Here is a 16,706-nt window from a genome sequence, read left to right as displayed (position 1 = left end):
AAAGACCATTTGTTAGCAGCCTCTTTTATCGGAACTCGTCAATGCTTTAAAATGAATGTTCAAAGATTTGTTCATGCTTAAAAAAAAAGAAGAAAAGAAAATACAACCAGACCTCCATACATATCCCATTCACTGCTTGGAACCATGGCTCAAACATGCTAACTACAGAACTACAGTAAAGTAGCATTGTTTTCATGGTTTTCAATGAGTGCCCTAACATCCAGCTCCTTTTTTAAAAGTATTTTGCATTATTTTTTAGTTTGGCCACCATAAAGCACAGCACAACGTTTTCAGATTTGTGCTTCATTTTCCGGTCACACTTTTCACAAACTGACACTATGGAGGTTGAAAGCTGCCTTTTTGCTATGTCTGTCTGCGCTCATCGAAGATGCCCAGTGGACACAGAGGACACAGAACTGGACCACATCTGTAGAAACTCAACTCAGAAACACTATCGAGTGACGTCAGCGAGCTAACTTTGCCGGACACGATCTTCAACCTCACTAAACTCCAATTCCCAGGATCCTCTGTGGTGTAGCGAGTGTTGTAGCTGACGCTGCTACCTCTGGGTCTCGTCTGTTCAAAAGCAATACACCGATAGGACAGCAATGACCGGAACAGAGAGAGACTACAACATCCAGCCTCAGTGTTGCTGTGGTCATGACCTCCTCGGTTCACTCGCTTACATTGTCTGTAGAGCTCCCTCTACTTTTACACACGTGGTTGAGTGCTATTTGTGTGTATTACCTGTCAGGTGGAATGGATAAACAGTTTTGATTGATTTATTTATTGAGCTGTGTTTTGCAGGCGGTTCAATGTGGTCTTTTTGGACTAATGTAAACACCAAGGCCATTTTATCCATAAAAAACATAGTCCACAATGGCAGCAACTCACATTGGGGGGTTTAATGGTGGGATAAGAACAGATTAGTAATTCACAATGTCTAAGACAGACAATAATGATCCATCACAGACGGTAGTGTTGGGTGGTGTGGTATCGCTGACGGCTGAGCTCAACTAGAGTTCATTGCAGGCACAAAGGAACAAAACAAACAGTTGTGGTGGGACCAGCAAGCGGCAGCTACCACAACTGAGAAACCTGTCAGTAATGCAGTTAATACCCCCCATTTAAAAAAAAAAAATGCCTTAATATTCTCAACTCTTTTTTCTTTCTTTCAGTTTTACCACCAACATGTACTGATTCAGATTATTTTTGGTCATATTTTCATTTGGGCAGCATCTAGTGGTCATGAGAGGAACTACAGCTACAGATATATTCCGGTTTTATTTCAAGTTGGGCCTTGTGTTTTTTTTTGTAGTGTTGGCCATCATTCCCACAGGGAATAAGAACACTATACTCACCAAATTTAATTCTTGAGATGTCAAGATCATGCAAAAAAAAAAAAAGAAACATAAGTGGTCAGACTATAAAACCTACAACTTATTTGAGAGAAAAACAGTTGAATACCCACATTGTCCATTGTAAACATCCATCAGTTTACAAAACTAACTTCCCAGTTCAGCTTAGATTTACTGTAATTGCTGTAGCTGTATACACTGTTTTTCCTGTGTAATGAGGTGTAATTGACATTTTGAGAACCTTCCCAGACAAATTAAGTGTTTAACATAATTTGCTCTGAAACCTTTTTTGGCTTTTGACCCTTGTAAAAAGCTAAGTCTAAGTCTTATAACCTTTTGTAGGTTGAATATGTCTGAGTTGCAAGCAATTTAACCAAAGATTGATATTCACATTGTTTCATTTGAATCATTTTTGGAGGTCTGAAATGATCCAGTATTGCACAATAAAAAGCAAGGATTTCGGAAAAGTTATTTTCAATTCCTCGTTTTTGTTTTTTCTAACTGTTATCACACAGATTTATCTGGTGACCCCCTCTGGAACCTTAGATCACCAGAGGCCCCAAAAGCCCAACAATCACTGTGTCTCAGATTCTCTTTGGTAATTCTTGTTTGTGAATTTGCACCTATTAAGTACAACATCAACAGGGTTCACTACCCTGTCTGAGTTGAAACCTGGTTCTAACAACTTTTATCATGTGTGTTCACGTGGTGCTCTTTTCCTTAATAAAAGTTATGTTTCGTCAAATTGCCACAAGCTAACTGACAAACAGAATACCTGTAGTCAGATAGCATTCAAGTTACAGAAGCACTGGTTGGATCCTGGGTCTCATGGTGTGCTGTTCTTGATGTGAATTTGAAGGCAACACGCCAAGCCATACCCAGATTATCTAAACCAAACCAATTTAAATAATTTGTTTTAACTGTTGGCTTGTTTACAACCTGACTGTCTGATCGCTCATGTTTCTTGCCCTATTGGACTTGAGGCGTTTGTAGGTTTCAACCGAAGTGCTTGTTGGATCGTTAAATAGCTTTTGAAACCTCCTTTCCCATATTGTAATTGGAGCAGGGCTGCGTCTGACAAATTTTCCAAAAGTCTTCACTCAACTAAAACACTAAACCCTTATGAGGAAAGGTCGTCAAAAAGGCCTGTAGCGTTGCTGCCGTTCTTGGAGATTTCAGCGAGTTCAATGGTTCAATGGTATCATAGCGAGTTCAATGGTATCATAGCATATATATATATATATATATATATATATATATATATATATTCAATGGTTCAATGGTATCATAGCGAGTTCAATGGTATCATAGCATATATATATATATATATATATGATGGCCAATACTGCAAAAATAACACCCAAGCTGTAGAAGACAAAGTCGTCCTTTATGTGGTGGTGGTTGCTGCTTGATTTTGCACAGCTGCCAGAGGGCATACAGAAGCACAGATAGCGGACTGAAGCTTTAACAGGCTGTTTTTTGGTCGGTTCGTCCTGAGACAGATTGGAGTTCTGCGTTACAGAGGAGCCACCACGGTCGTCCGGGTTCGGGTCCTGGTCCTGGTCCTGAGGCCTACTGAAAAGAAGGGGCACCCGCAGACTTTATATCCTGTACACTAAAAACTCTTAATACAATATTGACAGTATTGACAGAATTTGATGGTTTGTATCGTCAGGGTGACGAAAACCTCTCGCCGTCACAGTCCAGAGCTTTACTGTTGCTCCCACTCACACACACACACACACACCGGTGAGGTGGAATGCACACTTTCTCTCACACACACTCAAGACTATTTTGCTACATGACTTAATACTGTATATTTCTTGATATGTTTGATACTGTGGTGTAAATGTAGTGTCCTGCTATGATGCGGTGGGGAGGGGTCTTTCTGGGTATTTTTGGACTTTTTGGGTGGGACAGAGGAGGTGCAGTATCAATGTGACCGTCACCTCCTCTCTCTCTCTTTTACCTCCTCCTGTTTTTTTCAGAGGAGAGTCGTTCGCCTTGTTAACCCTTCTTCTCGTCCGGCTCGTGACTGAAAAATTCGAAAACGCAGTTTTTGTTGGAACTGATCACAAGCACATTCCTGACTCTTCTGTCCGTGCTGTCGTTTTCTTTTTTCTTTTCTTTTTTCCAATCTTTCCTGTTGCAACAATACAACATGTGTCTAGTTCTTGCTGACTCACATGTATATAAAGTGCATATATGTGTACACATGTGCAATACACGCTATTCGAGCAATCTATTACTGTGACTATTATTGATGATGATGATGATGATACTTGTTTCAGCCCCGTTTTTTCTTCTCGTCCTGATTTTCTTGTTGATGAATTGTGTTGGTTCGGCTGCAGCCAGGAGCTTAAAAAGGGAAGGTGACTCTTGATGATTCTTCACACTCTGTTTTATTTCAGGGGTTTGTGGACATTTTATTGAATCCCTTTTTTTTTTATTACTCTCACTGTAATGTTGTGACGTTGATCCTGATTATCTGTTTCTTTGTTGTTTTTTTTTAAGTGGGCCTGTTGTTAAACTTGTCTGGAAACTCAATAAAGCAATTCACTGACAGCCTGTTGCATTTCCCATTACTCATACTGATAGTAGTTATACAAAATAACAAGTGACAAAAACAAGTCATAATTTCGTGAGAGTCTGCGCTGCACTATTTCCTGCCAACTTCATGGTGGGGTGTTAAAAAAGTGTAATACCACTGAGGAAACTATTCAATACAGATTTTTTAAATATTCAATGTGATATGAGCTGAAGTAGAATTCTTCTATCGCAGTACAGTTGATCAAAAACCGTAATAAAGTCCATTATATACAATAGAACATGTCCACAGCCATGCTAGCAACTCTATGAAGCTGCACTTAGGCACGGTGGTGCTTCGAGCTAAGTACTAACCAGGTATTATATTTACCATGTTTCACAACATTTGCTAGTTAGCAATAAGAGTACAGTTGAGGCTGATTAGTTCTGCAGGTATTTGGTCGTAAACACAAGTATTGGACAAATGAATAATATCTTCATATCTCAACAACTACTGGTTGAAGTTGAAGGTCTGTACAGATGTTCATGTCCTCTGATTCGTCATGTAGTGCCTCCAACAGGTCACAGTTTTCACTGATGATACACATGACTGATATTTCCATCCCTAGAGCCACGCTGGTAGAATGGCTAAAAAATGATATTGTGATTTTACCCCAAAATGTTTCAGTGTTCAGTTGAGAGTTTCACTTTTTAAAAACAAGGCCTCTGGTTTCAGAAAAAGATCCTCCAAACATGCCGGAGCTGAACCTGAATATGTGCTCAGACTGTTGAACATGTGGTCTAGCTGTCTGGTGAGTAGATCTTGATGAGGTGTTGCAGTTCGGTGGGGTAGCCGGTTACGGGGCAGCGGCGGTTGGCTTTCACATACGTGTAGATGCAGCGGTAACAGAAGACGAAGCCAGAGGTGGACAGCACCGTGGCGTTCGTGCGAAGTCTCCGGCACAGCGGACAGTTGCTGCTGTCGCGGCTGGGCTTGGCCTGGTCTTCACTGTGATCGAGGGATCGGCAACTCTGCTCCTGCTGCAGGTGCAGGGGGGGTGGCGGTGCGGGCACGGAGGTCAGGGTCTTCACGGAGCTCTGGTTTTCAGAAGAGTACCACCACTCCAGGAACTGCAGGAAGAAGACGCCCAGAGAGAGGGAGGTGGAGAGGGAGACGGCTGTGCCCCTCGCTGCTTGGGACATCAACCACCACGCTCTCTGTGCCAGGCTGCAAACAGAGGAACAATGCATTATGGGTGGAAGATTTAAGGACTTTGTATGACATCAAGCCTCATTCAACAGAATTTCATATTTTTAACCTAAACACTGAGATGTACCTTCCTCCAGCTAGGTTGCTGGTTCTGCTGGTTTTCAGTTCTATCTCGCTGATATCTTGAGCATTAAGTCGTGCCAGTCTGACCCTGGCCAGCCACAGCAGAGGACTGTGGGTCTTAGAGACCCCGAAGACGAAGAGCAGCTGCTGGCAGAAGACCCAGGCCTGCCAGGCTGAGCTGACATACGGGTACGCCGCCAGGGCCGCCCTGTACAGCTTCTGGCTCCTGCTCTGCGCCAGCCGGATGGAGAAGTCCTCCTCGTCCCTCTGACGGGCCAGCGTGGCCTCCAGCTTGGACCGCAGATACGGCAACAGGCACAGAAGAAGAAGAGAGCGCCAGTGTGACTTCCTGTTCAGGCCCAGGTGAAGAGGAAGTCCTCGACCTCCCGACACTCGTTTCAGGCCGTAGAAGTTCTCAGAGAAGGAGGCGCTGCAGTGAGACAGGAAGTGGTTCTGGAGGAGGAGGTCCAGCAGCAGGTAGAGCTCATCAAAGCAGCGACACAGGAAGCCAAAGCGGGACGGGTTGGACTCTGCCAGAACCTGAGAAGGTCAAAGATTAAAGCCACCACTGTTAATTTGTAAAGCACCATTTCATACAAATGCAGTTTAAATTTCTTTACAAAATGACAAAACATTATCAAAAGTAAAAACAGGAACACTGACAAGCTTTACAATATTTCTTAATTCAAAAAAGGGCACCATAACTAACAAATACCGTTGGCTACTGTTGCTATGCTAAGCAGCAGATAACATAAACTGATATTTTTGTCACAATCCTTGATTCCAGAGTAAGCTTGTCATTGCTAGCTGACAACGGGAGGTTACTATTGGCTGAAACGCAGACTGTCACCAACATTTGATTTGCTGTAGCTAGCTAATGTAACATAATGGTAAACACTCAGTGAGTTGGTGGAAAACTTGGTAAACAATTTCAATATTTCCAGTTTATTTGTCTTAGAATAAGAAGCATGTAAAATGATCTTAAATATGCACTAATGGCTTTATTTCATCTGATTTAACTGAAGCTCAAGTTGAGTGTCCCAGACTAATAGTATCATTTGGATGCTTTCTATAGAATATACTAGCAACAAGGTAGTTAAACGTATACTTTAATATACAGATACAGTATTTAATATAAGTACTTTATATTTTTAATTGAGGATGACGAAAAACCAATACATTTGGCAAATGAAACCCTATCTTACACACGTTTTGCTGGAGCCACTATAGCATAAACTTCTAAATCAAATAGCCATCAATCAAATACTACTAACGTTAGCGACTTACTGTATAATTTACTCCTCACACCTTTGCACTTTTCTTTAAATAGACACCACCCTCCAAATTGTTTGGTGAGCATCTCTCTAAGGTATGAACAATCATTGTTCAGAGGAGGGGTTTAGTAAAGGTGTGGCGCTCACCTTGACAGCATGTCTCAGTGCAGGTTTGACCGCCTCCATCAGAGACTCCTGAGCCAGAACCTCAAACACCGACGGCTGCTCATTCACAGCTGTGGAGGTCAGATGGGCTCCGGCTTCGGCCATGGCTGCTGCACAACCACAACATAACTACTAGTTACTTTATAGCACGAGTGGAAACAAAGCAAACAGTCACCCCTGTTTAAGCTCTCTCATTTATTAGTATTATGTTTAAGTACCAAGGTGAAGCATTGATTTGTCTGACAGATAATGAAAATATTAAATGAGAATGTTAAGTAACTTTAGAATAAACAAAGATAGAAAAACTCCACACTACAAATTGAACAAACGTTATTTCCAGCGACCATCTTTGTTTGGGTCAACTTGTTTTGGGAGGGGGAGTCTTCAGGATTCTCCACCTTCATAACAACATAACATTTTGGCTTATCGACCTTCTGGATATCTTTCTGATATATATGCTGAACACTATGGTTATCATGTTATGTTAATGTATGAGAGACACAAACTATTGAAATGTTTTACAGTCAAAATTATAACTTTAGCAGTTTCATAACCCAAACTTCATGTAAGTGTCAAAAATGACTCATATGTATTTCCTATAGAAATGTATATGACCAATCTGCGTAGCTTTGTAGTTAAGTAATGTATTTTCTTACTCTATTTGCTACTATTTTATAATAGTATTTATGTATATATATAGATAGTATATAGTATATATATTAATGTGCTAAGACTAAGATTGAAAACACATTTGAAGAATATTTTTAACAGTATGCACAGCAGGAATGATTACTGATAGGAAAACCTCTTTCACTGCTCATATGAACACCTGAACTCACCACTGATGGTTTACAACACACTTGAAAAATTGTGAACAGGTCCTTTAACGAAACTATTGATTCTAATATGTATGTATGGTAGAATGAAAGTTACAATGGCGCCTCAGTAAAGGTTGAAGTTCAGTCAAACTCTGAAAGGTTAAAGTTCAAACTCTGTTTCAGAAATATTTTGTTGATCTTTGGGAGTCATTTTACACACTCTAGAAGCGAGATATATGAAAGCATAGAGAAATGAGAAAAATAGGAAATAAGAAAAATAAGACTGTAAAATCTGTGAATTATACTGCAAATATATATAGAAAAATAAGAAAAAATTGAATAGAATAAAATATCCTTTATTGTCATTGTACAACAGGTGTCACAATATATAAATATTAAGACTAAGACATGGGATGTATAAACATGTTTAAATCAAGAATTGTATAAACAAATTAATAAATATTAGCTGAAATATTTATTAAAGCTGAAGTACAAGTTATTCAATTACAGATAAAACCAAGAACAAAGTGAACCACTGTTTGTAAAGATATGTTAATTTAAAAGCATTATAGTGACAGTAAATGAAGGTGGTGTATTTGTGAAATCATGTGCTTAAACTACTCACCTTTCTTTCCTCTACTAGCAGTTGAAGCTAGCTGAAGTTAGTAGAAATACGTCACTAACGTTCCCGCTCTTCAGGCTCAGGTAACATCACGCGCTCTCTGAGAAACCCTTCATTTTAAAGCAAACTATGTAAAAACAGCAGAGTGTTCATTATGACAGAGACTGTTTATTAGACATGTCTCCTCCATGTACTGCTGTGTACACTGTACCCCAAAACAAGCAGCACTTCCGTACTCTAAGTTTTCTTCTTCTTCTGTGTTTATTGCCGGGTCGCAAACCAACGTCAAAAGTGTTGCTACGCCACCTGCTGTACGGAGTGTAAACTAATATAATTAAATCATCTGAATACTGAGAAGTCTATAGAAAACAAATATAATTATATCATATCATTAAACACTACTGAACTCATTTGACTTGATTTGATATATTGTATTTATTCTATTTTATCAACTTTTACTATGTACTATTTTTACTATTTGTCTTATTTCTATTTTTATTTTTCATCTTTCATCATCATCTCTTTTATTTCATCATCGTATCCTTTTTTTAAACATTGCTTTATGCACCTTTTAGGCCCTTTTAATGTGAAGCACTAGGTGTATGTAAATTCTTCTGTTGTAAAGCACTTTGAGCTTCATTTCTTGTATGAAAGGTGCAATACAAATAAAGTTATTATTATTGTTATTATTATTATCATCATCATCATCATTTTAATTATTATTATCATATTACTGTAGAGGTCTGTAGGTGCTACATATATAGTATGTAGCTCATGTAGTTTTGATATGATATATTTATATATATATGAATATATATTTATATATATATGTACTACTACTAGTACTACTACCAATAATACTACTCCTACTACTGATAATAATAATAACAACAACAATAATAATAATTGTAATGATGATGATGATAATAATAATAATAATAATAATAATTATTATTATTATTATTATTATTATTATAACAACAATAACAAATAGTAGTGAGTGATGATGAGTGATGATGAGTTGAATTCAATCAAGAAAAGAGGGAAAGAAGGTTGGGAACCATAAAACCTCTGTTACTGATAGTTTTTAACCACATAGCATTTAATAGTTTTGTGATTTTGAGTATTTTTCCTTTCTTTTCTTATCTATTGTGTATGCCATTGCCCTCACAGAAGTAAATAGTGTTGTTAAAGTTGGATTAAGTTGAATTGAAGTGAAATTGGACCTAAAAGAAAAGTTTGATATGGAGCTCCTCTATGAGACATGCAGGATCTAGAGATTAACCAGGAGCTAAACAAGATGGTAACATAATATTAAATTCAGTGAAACAGACGGATGGAAGGACACCAAGTCTCCCTGGTGGTATTAACAGGAAATGAGAGGCTGGGGTGGGGGGGGGGACTAAAAGCTGATGAAAACATCCGAAGAGCTGCCTAAAGGATGAAAGGAAACATTTGGTGATTGGAGAGGGATTAGAGGATTACTGACACAGCTGACCGCACTGAGAGTCTCCCATCACCATCGTCATCATCGCTCCATCTTTGTTTCTCTCTCTCTCTCTCTCTCTCTCTCTCTCTCTCTCTCTCTCTCTCTCTCTCTCTCTCTCTCTCTCTCTCTCTCTCTCTCTCTCTCTCTGTCTCTCTCTCCCACTCTCTCTCTTCTTCTCTCTGTCCTTCAACTCCCAATCTGTCTTTATGTAGCTGTCACCCAATGAAGTCAGTGGACGGTTAGAGGTTCCTGATTCAGGATGGAGACGTCTGAGTTCTTCATCAGCGAAGGAGGTGAGTCAGGAGTTTGGAAAAACAAGAGGATGAGATCAGACCAGTTTCAGTTGGATTTTACTCTTTGTGATTCAGATTTTAATTGTAGTTTTTGTCTTAGAAAAAATTGCACATAATACATGTAATAACGTTCACAGTCTATTTATTTTTCCTCCAGTTTTATGAGTCTGAAAAATGTATTATCAGGTACAAATATATGAGAATATGCTGTTTTCTTATGTCTTTGTATTTTTAGTTATTAATGTATACATATCCACTATGTTATGAAGTTTCAGCTGCTTTCCAGTAAATAAGAAAAAAATGCTTCATTGCTTTTACACCAATACACTATGTCACTGTGTGTGTGTGTGTGTGTGTGTGTGTGTGTGTGTGTGTGTGTGTGTGTGTGTGTGTGTGTGTGTGTGTGTGTGTGTGTGTGTGTGTGTGTGTGTGTGTGTGTGCGTGTGTGTGTGTGTGTGTGTGCGAAACACAACAGTGTCGTTAGGCTGAATTTAATACTGCCTCTGCTCTGCTTTTAATGACAGTGATTATGCAATTACATTAGGATTAGAAAAGCATGAATAATCCTGTGTCAAAACAAGTGTAAGAATTATGAGAAAGATAATAATATTTATTTATTTATAATATTTTCTGCATGGAAATTAGTGCAGGAATACACGACTGTACACTATTAAATTGTACATGGAAACAGTTAGCAACTATCTGGTGAACACAGTGGAGCATTTAGCAGATGAAAAGCTAGATGTCTACCTCAGGAGTTGGTGGAGACCAAAACAGAGCTAAAAGGATAATGAATATTGGACATTCATGACTCAGCTCAAAAATGGTTGCTAAGGTTGCTCTGTTTCTGCTTGATATGTAAATATGTAATTGCTGTGTTTTCAGTTTGCGCTGCTGCCACCAAGTGGCCAAAAAACATACATGCAGCTTTAATTATGTATTAGATCCACCAATCCAATCCTTTCCCATTTACATTCTGCTTCCTTTTTGATTTCCAGTTTCCTCAACGCTAACTTAACTGCTCCTCTGAGTGACCCACCCTCACTCCTACGACTGTCCGAGGAACCATGTGTGTCATTTTCCCCGTCCTCCTCGTCCTCCTTGTTGCCTTTTATTCCCCCCCATTCATTTTACCGTCAGTTGAGTGCTTGCGGTTGTGTCCGCATGAGTGCATTTGTTATGAGCATGCCGACCTGGTGGACTGTCGTGCCCGTGGGTTCGAGCACGTTCCCAGGGGCCTCCCACACGGCATATGGCTTCTGGAGCTGGGAGGGAACAATCTGAGCGAGATTGGCACCCGAGCCTTTACTGGACTGTGGTCCCTGCGGGTGCTGGTGCTCACCAACAGTCAGATACAAGAAATCCAACCACTGGTAAGAACGGAGAGATGGAGGAACTCTCAAAGGCAAAATTTAAATGTGAGAGAATTGACAGATAGATCTTTCATTATTAATAGAGACCTTCAGTTGAAGAAGAAAAAACAATTGAAGTGTCAATATTCTCTGAAAGTAGTTGAAGCGTCAGTTGAAATGAAGGAACAGAAGGTCATTGGAGGTAATTTGTGTTAAAAGATGATTAAGAGGGAAGGATTGCTCAAGATTAAAGAAAAAGGTGAAATGAAGAAAGGAAAATGTTAAAAGGAAAGCCTATCTTATTTTTTCTCTCTCTCCAGGCATTTTTCTCATTGTCCTTCCTGGAGAAGCTGGATCTGAGCTGGAACCAGTTAAAATCTCTCCCTGTTGACTTCTCCACAAGTCTGTCTGCTCTCAAAGAATTGCGACTGGAGCACAACAACTTACATCATATATCTGGATACAGGTAGCTGTCCATCTGACTTCCACCATCACACTCTAGTATATGCTATGTATGCTATCAGCTTCTTCCAGCTCCTCCTCAGAAAATTGAATGGAGAATTACATTTCAAAGGCACTTTATGTTTATCACACTTCAACAACCCATCATCCATTTGACACAAGTGGGTACAATAGGCCCACTTTGCAGCAGGAAAAAACAGTTATTGCAGATATAAATTGAGTAAAAAATACTTTCAGAACCAACCACTCCTCCCACACACTTTTTGCCATGGGTGTATCAGGACCACTGTGCTATAAAAGTTGAACCACGGCATACGGACTGAGCTTCTTGTCTGCCTTCCTGTCTCCGTCTCACCCTGTCTTCCCCTCCTGCTGTCAGCTTTGAGTATCTGGACAACATGGAGAAGCTGGACCTCAGTCATAACCAACTGGCGTCAGTGGGACCTGGTGTGTTCAGGGGTCTCTCCAGGCTCAGACAGCTCTACCTGCACAACAACAGACTGTCCGTGGTTCAGCGGGGTAGCCTGGATATGCTGCCTGGACTAGAGGTGCTTTTACAATACTATTAAAATGACTCTATGTGTGTGTATCTGGATATCTGTCTATAACCTGTCTGTTTGTCTGTGCAGGTGCTCCAGCTGAGTAATAACAACATATCTCATATAGACAGCGATGCTCTGGCTCCTCTCTACAGTCTGGCAGTTCTGGCTCTGGAGGGAAACAACCTGCATCACCTCAAGTTTAAAACGTTGATCAGCCTTCATACAACAGCAACACACATTCAGCTGTCAGGTCTCTAATATTTCACTAATACTCTTTTTTACCTTTTTAATGTGAAGATGCACCACTCTTATTTAACACTCCTGTTGTCTTCCCATCAATTGTGCTACTTTTGTCATCCTGGGTCAAAATTAACCCGGTCTGGTTTGACTGTTTATAAAGCATGAGGTGTAAATTATCACCCAATTCTGTGACCTTTCTAGCCAACTCCATTGCAACTTATTACCACAAGTATATATTTTTTGGAAATGATGGTCAATAGGCCTCATTTAAATGAAAGTATACCTCATTTTTTATTTAAAAAACTGATGGCATTTGTTTTTCTTTGTAGAAAAACGAAATGATTCTGGTAAAAACTGATCTGATCTATATGTTGCTTTCAGCCCATTTATATTAGTTCCCCTACATCAGATCCGTATATACATTTTGTGTTAAATCATACCATGCAACATATTACATGTTAATGCAGTTCATCTTAAAACTGTGTCAATGGTTAGGGTTTGTACTTGAGGGACTGTACTTGCATTTCCACCTCTACTGTCACCATTGATATTCATGTTTAAATGTGTTGATGTGATGGCTTTGAAATGATTTTAAAAAGTTGCACACTGCTGGAGTTGAGAGTAATGTGAATGTAAAATGGTACAGTAGTTCAAATGGCAGAAAGCTGGTTGTGTGCACATCCTGTACATGCCATGTGCAGGAAACCACATTCAATGATAGAATGAACTGAAATAAAAAGTGTATTTCAGAGTATGAGGGACACTACACTACACTGCATATTTGTGAGCCTACACTGGCTTTTTATTTAGCTCTTTTTGACCTTTTCATGAACCCTTCTTATCCTTACAGGAAACCCGTGGAGCTGTGACTGTGATCTACATCGCGTCTTTAGCAAGATCTTGCACGTTCGCCATCTCCAAATTGACGACTACCGCAACGTGACGTGCCAGGATCCGCCACAGCTGGCCGGGGCTTCTCTGGCCTGGGTGGACAGCCAGCTCTGCATCGCAGAGACCGCCACTGTGCTTGTCATCACTATCACCGTGCTGGTCACTGTGGTGGCGGCTCTGGTGATGGCGGAAAGGACCAGGAAGAGGAACCAAGGAAAGAACTGGGATACTGCATCACAGACGCAAACTCAGAGCCCCCCATCCTGAGAGCCTGTATTAAACCAGTGAGAGGAGGAGGAGACCTGACAGTATGGAGACACTGTGAAACTGAAAAGTGAACTTCCATTGTCCTGTAGTGACAAACAGGCATTCAGTGGCTGGCATACGAGGGCGATTACTGGAATGGTCAAATTTCCTTTTTGAAATTGACACAGTATACAATTACAGACATATATTATATGTTTGGAAAACCTGAAGGTGTGTGGTTTGAGTTTTGCAAAAAAAGTTTTCAATTTGCACAGTGTTTTTCAAACCTTTAAAGCCCCCATGTGTAGAATTTCTTTGTTTTTCTTGTGTTGCTTTCAGTTTGTTTTGATACCACCAGGAGTCACCAAAATTAAATAGATACAGAGGTTGTTGTTGACGACCACATGTGATTAATGAGCTCAGATTAAATTTGCAGAAACTAACAGGTCAGAATATTTGACTTGCAGTTATTTAGTCTAACTTGCTGTGCTTTTATGTGCATGACAAGGAGCTAAATTGATTGATAAGATATCAATAAAACAAAATGTTGTATTGTCCCACTGTGTTCTAACCAGCTTTAATATACTTGTGTGTGAAGTTGGGGTTGCTGAATAGTATAATTACCAATATATATCAGTACATCAGTCAAAGACTGTTCACACCAGTATTTAAAACAGCTTTTCACACTTTTCAATTGAACTACTGCAATCAGTGGATTTGCTAATATTCTGTTTTCAGTTCAAACTGTGATGAGGTTGACATGCAAATGTGTGCTGTTGATAACGCTGACATGTAAGGGAACAGAGAACAGCAGGGTTCAAAACAGAGAGAAGCTTTTATAGTAGTTGCAGGGCATCCAGTTTTATATAACCCACTCTGTCAAATTGCAGGAGTAATGGATAGGAAATGTTAATTATCCCAAAAAGGAAACATTCCAGTTAGCTCAGAGTGCAGAACTAGCTGTTAGCTTCCCATCAGAGTCCTGGATTTTATGAAGGATGGGTTTACACTGATGATTTTACAGTGAAACTGCTTGAAGAAACACTTGTTAAGGTCAGGTCAGACATCCCATTCTGCTACTGTTTGTTTAAGGCTGTTTAATGAAGATGGACAACATTTGGCAGAAAGCTTTTGTGATTAGTTCAATCTGTAGTTTCAGTATCCTGTTCTATATATTAGCTGTTTTATATGTTTCATGTCGTTGTGCTGCTTTTATGTTTTGGTGAGCCAAACACAGTTTTCACTGTGGTTGACAGTAAAGTTGTATTCTATAGAATTTAGCATCATTTTCAATCAACATCTGTTTGGAGCTGACCAGATTTTCTGCAACTGGCCCAAGAACCAAGAGGATATGAAAGGCTTGTGATGTTTGTGCCCTAAAAAAATGTTGTGACACCAAAGGCCAAATGCCCTTGCCTGTAAAATGATGAAATTCCAAGCCTTGTATTATATTTCTTCACCTTTTAGAATCTAATTTTTGAAAAATAATGTCACATTATATTTCCTATAAGCATTACTAATTTGCTTTGTTTTCACATGTACTGTTCTCCAACTATACATTTTACAATACAGTTTATTTGTCTATGTGACAGATAAAGAGAGAAGCAACTCTGTTATCATTTACCTATGTAACTTGAAAATGTTAAGTAGGTGAAACCATAATTGTACAAACAGGCTCTGGCTGCAGAAACAGGTCTCTTTTTGTTTATTTTTGGTGGATACTGTAGATCGATTTGTTTTGTAGCATTCAGAAATGGCTCTATCATGTGTTTCCATTGAGTTATGTACTGTATATCACTGGCGTGATGTGACAGTTTAAAGATTCCAATAGCTGAATTGCTGCTATCATGGCTCAGTTTGTTTAATCTGCCTATAGCATAATAAATGATTTGGTGCCTGTCCTTAGGCCTGGTGTTAACTTTAACCCTGAGCAAGCACAGAATGTGGATTTTGATGGATGGAAAACTAAATTACCTTGCTCCAATGCTTGCAACCCATGACCATTTAAACAACAGGGTATGCTGTTGATAAAATTAAGACAATAATAAAAAATATTGGCTGAGACAGATGGAAGAAAGGTTGCTGTTCAAAGGTTTCAGCATAAGGAGGTAGGTCTTATACTTTGGAAACTGTTAAAACAAATATGTAACGTTAGCACAGATCCGGTCTTTTCAAAGTAAAGTGTTTTCATAGACTTCATTGAACACAAACTGCTTGGGGCAGCCAGTTATGCTGCCTTCACGAGCTCTTCCTAAAATCCAAATTTTGAGCTGAGCTTCATTTTTAAGTTTAGGTTAAAGGGCTGAGTGATGGGGTTTGAATATTAAACCTTGCCACATACGTGTATAGTGAAAATCACCAGCAGTGCCTGGAAGGTAATCCCAGTGATTTACCGTTAATTGTGTGAAAGAGGCTTTAGTAAGGTGTTACCAAGGCTAATCAATCTAATTTAAGCTAATCAAATGGACTTCTCACAGTTAACTCAGTTCTTCTGTCATGATTCACAAAGCAGAACTCTGATTTAATGAACTCACGTTCAAATTACGTTATGCTTGGACGTGTTTCATGAATGTCAAAGTAAAATTAAAAATCTTACTTTAGTTTATTTGACTTCTGTTTGACTTGTGACTTCTGTTCTCAGGATCACAGGCCACTGGACTACGGGCTTTCAGAACACTGGGACAATTTTCAAACTATTGGAGTTTTGTAATAATGGGACCTTGGACCAATGGGCACTGAAGCTCTTTCTTTATAAAAAAAAAAAAAGCTCTCAGGCACGTTCATAAGGATACTCAGCTAGAGATGGCCCATTATTGCTGAATTGCAAACATGATTACCATACCCATTACCTAAATATGGCATAAAACAAATATTTGGAATGGGAATCGCAGAGAATTCTAGCTAACCAAGCCATTCGACATCTTTTTGTGACATTAGCTATCTTGTCTTCCTCGTTTCCATGTCGGGAAAGAATGATAAGTTGTCATGCTATCTTTATTTTCTGTTTGTTGGTCATGCAAATGGTTGTATTGTGTGTTTGTCCACTACACAGCACTGTGGACTTACCATGTTGTAAATAAAGTTAAACCTCTTTA

The 16,706-nt window shown here is 39.3% G+C and overlaps 2 protein-coding genes across 3 annotated transcripts; one reads left to right on the top strand and one right to left on the bottom strand.

Moving 5' to 3' along the window:
- Positions 1–3,913: 3,913 nt before the first annotated feature.
- Positions 3,914–8,316, bottom strand: pex12 (peroxisomal biogenesis factor 12). Of its 2 annotated transcripts, none has more exons than XM_062439103.1 (4): positions 8,100–8,316; positions 6,639–6,766; positions 5,222–5,757; positions 3,914–5,112 (listed from the first exon to the last, which is right to left on the bottom strand). In XM_062439103.1, the coding sequence occupies exons 2-4, from the start codon at positions 6,759–6,761 to the stop codon at positions 4,686–4,688; spliced, it is 1,086 nt and encodes a 361-aa protein (XP_062295087.1). In that variant the 5' UTR covers positions 6,762–6,766; positions 8,100–8,316; the 3' UTR covers positions 3,914–4,685. The 2 variants fall into 2 exon arrangements, with proteins under 2 accessions (XP_062295087.1, XP_062295088.1); XM_062439104.1 differs by having other exon boundaries at positions 6,639–6,763.
- A 1,528-nt stretch (positions 8,317–9,844) lies between these two features.
- On the top strand, positions 9,845–13,632 carry si:ch211-237i5.4 (insulin-like growth factor-binding protein complex acid labile subunit). Its single transcript, XM_062439357.1, has 6 exons — positions 9,845–9,878; positions 11,019–11,251; positions 11,551–11,696; positions 12,072–12,240; positions 12,322–12,484; positions 13,325–13,632. Exons 1-6 carry the CDS (start codon positions 9,845–9,847, stop codon positions 13,630–13,632), a joined length of 1,053 nt encoding a protein of 350 aa, XP_062295341.1.
- The last annotated feature ends 3,074 nt before the right edge of the window (positions 13,633–16,706 follow it).

The sequence above is a fragment of the Scomber scombrus genome, chromosome 18 (assembly GCF_963691925.1).
Source record: "Scomber scombrus chromosome 18, fScoSco1.1, whole genome shotgun sequence".
NCBI lineage: Eukaryota > Metazoa > Chordata > Actinopteri > Scombriformes > Scombridae > Scomber > Scomber scombrus.
Note: the sequence above shows the minus strand (reverse complement) of the source record. Positions and strands in the feature narration are given on the sequence as shown.

Bases quoted from the DNA above. Each gene is read 5' to 3' on its own strand.
- pex12 (XM_062439103.1), bottom strand. From the start codon at position 6,761: ATGGCCGAAGCCGGAGCCCATCTGACCTCCACAGCTGTGAATGAGCAG. The intron at 5,758-6,638 runs GTGAGCGCCACA...TGACCTTCTCAG, and splicing joins CACTGAGACATGCTGTCAAG to GTTCTGGCAGAGTCCAACCC. The intron at 5,113-5,221 runs GTACATCTCAGT...CTCTGTTTGCAG, and splicing joins AGCAACCTAGCTGGAGGAAG to CCTGGCACAGAGAGCGTGGT.
- si:ch211-237i5.4 (XM_062439357.1), top strand. From the start codon at position 9,845: ATGGAGACGTCTGAGTTCTTCATCAGCGAAGGAG. The intron at 9,879-11,018 runs GTGAGTCAGGAG...TTTTACCGTCAG, and splicing joins GTTCTTCATCAGCGAAGGAG to TTGAGTGCTTGCGGTTGTGT. The intron at 12,241-12,321 runs GTGCTTTTACAA...TTGTCTGTGCAG, and splicing joins ATATGCTGCCTGGACTAGAG to GTGCTCCAGCTGAGTAATAA.